Source organism: Chaetura pelagica, unplaced genomic scaffold, assembly GCF_000747805.2.
Source record: "Chaetura pelagica isolate M959 unplaced genomic scaffold, ChaPel_1.0 scaffold134, whole genome shotgun sequence".
Lineage (NCBI taxonomy): Eukaryota > Metazoa > Chordata > Aves > Apodiformes > Apodidae > Chaetura > Chaetura pelagica.
In genome coordinates, this window is record NW_009953105.1 from 463,656 (window position 1) to 470,987 (window position 7,332).

At 44.2% G+C, this 7,332-nt stretch overlaps 1 protein-coding gene across 3 annotated transcripts in view; it reads left to right on the forward strand.

Moving 5' to 3' along the window:
- PAMR1 (peptidase domain containing associated with muscle regeneration 1) overlaps positions 1-7,332 on the forward strand; it is a 50,601-nt gene that overhangs the window by 3,250 nt on the left and 40,019 nt on the right. For all 3 annotated transcript variants that reach the window (XM_009997269.1, XM_009997270.1, XM_009997271.1), the window contains exons 2-3: positions 3,544-3,720; positions 4,474-4,602. In XM_009997269.1, the coding sequence (XP_009995571.1) occupies positions 3,544-3,720; positions 4,474-4,602 (306 nt within the window). The remainder of the gene's footprint in view (positions 1-3,543; positions 3,721-4,473; positions 4,603-7,332) is intronic.

Consider the following 7,332-nt stretch of genomic DNA (forward strand, 5'->3'; position numbering starts at 1 on the left):
TGCTTTTCATTTTGGAGAAAAGCTGGGGTTACTCACTCTTGACCCTGAGGCCACCTCAAGGGGCTCCCCAAAGTCCCTAGAAACCTGTTGGCGGTCAGGATTTAGCTCTCCGTTGGACCAGAGGGAGCCTTCATCACTGCAGGGCTGCTGGCAGTACGAGGTGCCTCCCTCAGGGCCAGGGACACAGTGCAGGGGCAGAAGTGAGGGAGGCCATACAGGCAGGGAGGCAAGCTATCAGCAAGGACAGAGGTCTGGCAGCCTGAAGGCATCTGCAGTTCTTGGTTAGAGCTGGACTACACACCCTAGGAGAGCTGTAAGGAGTATAACTTAAGATGGAGGCTCAGGGGGTTTGCTGCTGTCTGGATTATTTCTATCTGGGTAACGTTAACTGCAAGTAAACTGCCAAAATGTTCCATGTCTCACACTGTTACAGCAAGTGAGCACTTTAGACAGGTCCAGCACCACTCCTCGATGTTTATAACATAGGCACATTCTCATGCTATGTGGTCATGGATTTCAGTACTTCAGCTGTTTCTTCTCCACAGATTCCCAAATATTTTCCCCTGTTGTAGAAGTCTGTCTTTGCCCCCAGCCTGCATTAGTAAAGGCTGGACTCTCTAACCTCATCGATGCCATCACTTACTTAAAAGTGCTACATTCATTACTTGTTCCTGTTTCTGTTCTGTGACTTGTAGCACAGAGAAGAAAAATACTTCTTCCTGATCACACTAGTATAATTTTTATGGCCAGAATGAGCTCCACTATCCCAGAAAGACATGCAGGCCTGAAGGGTAATGTGACAGCCTCTGACTTTTTGCCTTATCCTGGCTTTTTTATCCTGTCAGAGCCCTTCCTCAGATGAAGACACAATGCCACAGTGCTGATAATAAGATCACAAATGCCAGGTCGAAATTAAAGATAAGAAACTGAAGGAGAGAGAGGTTTGTGGTAGACTTCTTCAGGTTGCTATATTTGCTAAAAATATCCTAGCTAGTGGCATAGATGGCCTGTAATTGAAATCCACCTATAACAAAAAAATACAGTAAAAGGAAGCTGTGTGGTGTTCAGAGCACAAAGGGAAGATGCATGCAGAGAATGAGGTATAAACTAGTAATGTTTCTCAAATGTGGTGGAGGCGGGAAAGGAGCTGAGTTTCAACTCGGGAGGTGTGGAGTATGTCTCTATTTGTTATGTTGCAGCTTATCACCAGAGTTGCTGAAATGTAAGATGAACGGGAATGGTTTTTCAATAGGAACAACCCTCCTAGACTTACCTCAGTCCTCTCTGCAGCAGTGGGTAGAGCAGACAAGAGGAGGGGCTGCAGGGCATGCAGATTTATCCAAAGAGGATAATGGTGAGAATGGCACAACTGGTTGGGCACCACAACTGAGGCAATGTTGGCTGAGAGATAGTGGGATTTCTGAGGCTTTAACATGTAGAAAGACTGAATTGACAGTCCTATTTGCAGTTAAGGCTGAAACCAAAAAAACTTTAGAGCTATTTGTGTTAGTTTTTGCATCAACCCACTTTTACAGCGTTTAGACGGGCAAGACCTCACTAAATAGGAAGCAGAATTTTTATTTGGCTTTCCTTTTAGTTACACTGAGATACTTGATTTTTATATGGACAAAGCAAAACAAAGCAGCTTTGGAAGTCACATAGGAAATCCTGGTAAGGATTCAATGAAGAGCTCAAAAATAATTTTTAAATTGAACTAACAATTCTCTCCTTGGAACAGAATTGTTGGGAGTTTATAATTTGTTCTTCTTGGCCTAGTTAAGAATGGAAGCTTACACATGGAAAAAAGGCACTACTGTAGGAACATGATGAAGCAAACCTACTGCCTATCAGGAACAACACCAGGACTATTTGTTTCTGAATTTATAGCTACTAAGTACTATATGACAATAGGAAACCTGGAACGGAGACACTCCTATTTGAAAACATTAGACATTTTCATTAATAAGCCTTAGCAATCTTGAGAGATTTCTAGTTTGAATTGGGAAATAAGAGAATTTGAAGGAAACTTTGAAAAAGCTCCTGAGTGTTGGGTTGTTAATTATTACGCAGAGTTTGGTGTATCCTCCTTCAGCAAGGAGTGAGACTGCCATGCCCCACACCACAGAAACACGTATTTTCAGTCATATATGGTGAAATATAGAATTATGAATGTCAGTTCTAGTAAGTTAATTAGACATGTGTAATCAGTTTTCTCTGGAATCTGAATCAGATAAAGTTCATAGATAAATGGCTTCATTAAAAGAGAATAATAGCCACAGGTTAAGGAGTCCCAGCTTGGCCAAGTTGATTGCTGTTCTGGGAACTGGAAGGCACGAGTTAAATTCCTGGCTCTAGTATTTTTTTTCTCTGGGACCTTCAGCAAAGTCACTTCACCTCCCTTGTGCTTCTGTTTCCCATTTGGAAAAAAGACTTTGTAGAGCATGACGAAATCAACAGGCAAAAGGGTATATAACTGCTAAAAACAAAGGTTATTTTGATGCAAGATTTTATTATCGGAATAAAAAATTACATAATATTGTTGAATGACAAAAGTGGTTTCCTTTTTCTTTTTGGAATTATTATGAGGGTGGAGAGGGGGAATAGAAAGGTTTCTGCACAAACAGCAGCCTGGTTTCCAAACTGAAAGCAGCAGTGAACTCTCACTGTATACCAGGCAAAAGGGAATGGCTCAGCTCTAAGAAGCATGAAATTTCATTTCCCAGTCAAAGGGGAAAAAATGAAAAAACAGTTTTGTGGTCCCTTTTTTATGGAGCCAGTAAATATAATTAGGGGAAAGATGCACTTACTGTGGCAGTCCAGAGTCACAGTCTGAGGTTGTTTCCTAAAAGAGCACTTCCAGCATAGTTTAAATACCAACATATTAGGTTATGCTAAATAATAAAAAGATTCTAATTATGTTGCCATATTAGATATGCCACACAAAGTGACATTAAAAAATAATGAAAAATATTGTTTCCTTGGCAGTGAAACCAAGTGCAACACCATATGCTTCTGAGTGAAAACAGGGAGTGAAAGTGGCTAAAACACAGCCTCAAGATTGGCCTTTCCTGGTGGATACTCTAGTCTTCAAAAGTAACAAATTCACAAACAGAAATACAACCAAAACATGCTATTGTAGTTGAAATAATCTATAATATATATGAGGCTGTAAATCAATCTGGCAATCTGAAGAAGAGTTTTTCATGTCATGTTATCCTGTGTGTTTTTTTAAACTGTTTTTCTTGGGACAGAAGTGACAAGGCCTTGCAGAGAAAAGACTGGGGTGAATATATATTCCTTCCCTCTGGTCTGTTTGCTTCCTCTGGCTGGCACTGCAAAGCTGCTGTGTGTCCTTTAGACATGCAAACGGAGTTGATGTTTCAGCCATGTATTACCATGTAGTTTGGGGACTTCCTGGGCTAAGGACCTCAGCCAGCCTCATGCCATACATGATCTGACAAATCTCTGAGTAGTAAATCCTGTCAGTCCTTGGTAGATAATGGATTATTTCTGTGTATCATCTTCTCTGTTCCTCACTTGCAGAGTACACAGTGATCAATGAAAACTGCCCAGGTGCAGAGTGGAATATCATGTGTCGAGAGTGCTGCGAATATGATCAAATTGAGTGCATCTGCCCAGGACAGAAAGAAAGAGTGGGCTACACCATTCCCTGCTGCAGAAATGAAGAGAACGAGTGTGACTCCTGCTTAATCCATCCAGGTATGTTTAGGGCCACACTGCATTCACATCAGATCTGTGGGCAAGCATTAGCACATAATGGTAGCTACTGGGCAGGGGAGCAGTGAGGGCAGGAACATCTCACTGGGGCATGAGGTTGCCCTGCACCTCCTCAGGAACTCCCTCTGCCACTCCACGGACAGCAGCAAGACACCTTGCAAGGTTCCTCTGCAGCAGGTAGCATCACTGCCAGAAAAATACCGTACTTTCTACCAGGACTGTTGTCCTCAGGGCATCTTGGGCAGGTTTGGGAGCTGCCAAAGGGTGATGCTGCAGCTGGCTTCACACTAGGAGTGTTTTGTAGGTGCTCTGGGTTTATTTGCATCCTCAAAGCAAGAAGGGAGAGAGAACCTGGAAGCCTGGCTGGCATGGAGGTAAGGGCAAAGTCAAAGCATAGAGCAGAAGATGGGATTATGTTAGAAGACATCTGAATCCCTCAGGCTTGGCCCAAGCAGCTCTAGCACCCACATTCAGACTTCTGATAGAGGCATTTACAGTTGGATGAATGAGATTTGGAGGTTTGGAAAAGTCAGACTGGGAGTTTGGATTCAAATCTCAGAGTCTGATTTGCCTTGGTTTTGGGGTTGGAAGTTGGGTCCTGCCGCAGCAGGGAAGCTTTCAGCACTGCAACAGTCACTAATGTCCTTGGCATTCTTTGTGAAAAAGAGAGGCTGCTCCTCTCCCCACAGGACAATCCACCTGTGCTTTCCTCTAACACAGTGGCTCTCCTTTCAGGCTGCTCCATTTTTGAGAACTGCAAGTCCTGCCGCAATGGCTCCTGGGGAGGAACACTTGATGACTTCTACATCAAGGGGATCTACTGTGCAGAGTGCAGAGCTGGCTGGTATGGAGGGGACTGCATGAGTAAGTGTCCTACATAAGCCCAGAAGCATGTCAGGGTCAGGGAGTGGTGGGATGGAGCCAGGCTCATGCTGTGTCTTTCCAGTCATTCCCATATAGTGACTCTGGCAAGAGGCACAGGCAGGAGAAGGCAAACACAATGAGGCAGTAAGCAGATCTACAGTGGAGAAAACTCTCCCAATGCTCATCTGCTAGGGATTGGCCTGGGCTCCAAGTTATGGGAGGTTACAACCCTACTAAATTTCTGGTTTGTTTTGGTTTATTTTAAAACTCCTGTAATTCTGGAAATCTGTTCTCTGCACGTCTCAGACCTACTTTAACATAACTGATTCCCCAGAAACCTTCAGCATAAACATTTACAAGTGCAACAGCTATATCAAAGATCTCTGTCCTTCAACCCTTGGGCTGCAGAACCAGCCCTGAGGAAGTCTCCGTGCTCTCTCCCTCCTTCTCACAGCTTCAAGACACTCCAAGACAGGTCCAGAAAACAGTGTCTCGCAACTGCTAACAGTGCCATGATGGTCTAGGAGTGTTTTAAGGCTCTGGTAGCAATATTTGAAGGTTTTGTTCCCAACAGTGTACAAAAGCTTCTGCTTCTTGGCTTTTGCTAAGCTATTGATCCCAATGAATTCCATAAGCTAATTGGACACAGATAAGACTAGTATTTCCTTTACTGATTTCCCACTGGTGAAGGTATAGCCTCTGACCAACCCTATTTCATTTTTATTTTTTTTTTCTGTATATTTGTTCACATTTATCTGAAAGGGACAAAAGCAGAATTTGTACTCTGTTCTGTCCATTATTCTACACACCTTAGTCTTATCTCTTCTTAGTCACTGATTGTAAAGCAAAAATTGAACCTCCTTTCCCCACACAGACCATCACCATTCAGGAGGTGAAAGCAAACAAAATAAAATCATTGCTTCAAGAAGCAGAATATGAGGAATCAACAAGTTTCAGCAACAGGGTTAACTCAGCCTTGGTGCTTTGGAAGCTTCAAGAGTCCCTTGCAGTTTTTGGTGTGTGTCACAATCCGGTATTCGGGTACGTGGCAATTTTAATAAATAAAGGTGATCCCAAATGGTGAAATTAAGACACAAACAAGGTCAGATGTCACGCACACAACAAACTTTTTTTGCAATAACACAACAAAAGTCCCTAGAGCGGATAGGACAGACAGGAAAACAGAGACAGGAAAGAGAGGAGAAAGCAGAGAGATAGAGGACAGAAAGCAAGAGCAGAGTTACCACCCACGGTCCAGCGATGTCGTCGATGTCGTCGGTGGGGAAGTAGTTCCAGGTGGAGAAGTGCTTCCATGCACCCATAGAGTCCCAGATTTTTATACAGTCCTTGCCCACTGCCCCCCCCCCTTCTCTCCCTGTATAGGGAAAAACCCTTCGGATCTTCTCTGTGATAGCAGGGGCAGGTGTCTAATCCTTCCTTCCTCTGCCTGAGTAGATAATTTGCCTACAGTGTATTTCAGCCTGCTCTGCCTACTTGTGTTTTAAAGCATATATACCCTCACACTGTAGTCTATCTGGACATTTTTGCAATACTGCGATTTTGCAGAGCTTTGTCTTAGTATATTTTTCCTACTACTTCTGAGGGAAGCATTGTGACACTCAGGATGTGGTCTCTTGTGTTTTCACAGTACTTAAGAGGTAAGGTAGGATGGACAGATAGCACTGTTGTGTCTTCCACTCTTAAAGAAGAGCGCAGGGGACAGCTGTGATCCCAGCACACTCTTGAGCTCCCCTCTGGTTCTTGTGGCCATCCCACTTGCTGGAGCAGTGGATGTGCCAACAAAACACATTTTGGAGAGCAGAGGAGGCATCTCTGGTACCTGCACACAGATACACATCTGGAACTTTGCAGTCTGTCCTGGGTGCCTTGCCAGCAGCAGAGTACAAATAAATCCAAGGAACATAAGGGAGTACAACCATAGTAATTGGGGGATGTAATCTGTCTACTTCATCCTGTATTGCTCTGCTAGCATGTGCAGGGATGGCCCGTGGGACCTGCCCAGACCAAGCTGGCTGTGTGCACAAGCCACACACAAAGCTTCACGCCAAAACCAGCTCGGCAGCTGTGAGGAGCAGCGTTTAGGCAGTGATTATATGTGTATGTTAGTGAGTTTTGTGTATTACAAGGCCACATGCTCACCTGGAATCTAGATGATAAAAATCAAGTTGCTGCAGTTTATTTTTAAAGATAAGACTACAGTATTAATCTTTTGGGTGCTTTTTTTGTGTGTTTCTTCTCCCATCCCTTCCCCCAAGAGGTCTAGTGTAAAATGTTGAGGACATTGCTTTTTTCTGTAATACAATAGCCTGTTGTTCACATGTAGAAGAGATGCCCATTAATGACAAGTGGTATATTTGTTTTCCCACCAAGGCTGACACACAGTTTCAAAGGTCAAGCACTGTCTGATACTGCTTTTACTGGCTTAAACTTTTCTTTTCCCACAGTGGGTGAATTTGTATGAGAACTGCCCCAGCTGCTTTTCCATTTGCTGGAATGTGGCCAGAAAGGAGAGCGCCTCCTGACAGAGGTGCCCTTGCAAGGCGTCCCCAGCTGAAGCTTGTTCCCCAGATTTTACCTCCTGCCCAGAGAAGCTGTTGTCTGTCTTGTCTTGGCGCCGAGGGTGCGGGCAGGCAGCACCTCGGCACCCAGCCGGTCTCCAGACGGGCTTTGTCTCCCTCTGGCGCGCCGCGGGGGCTCCAGCCCCGGCCC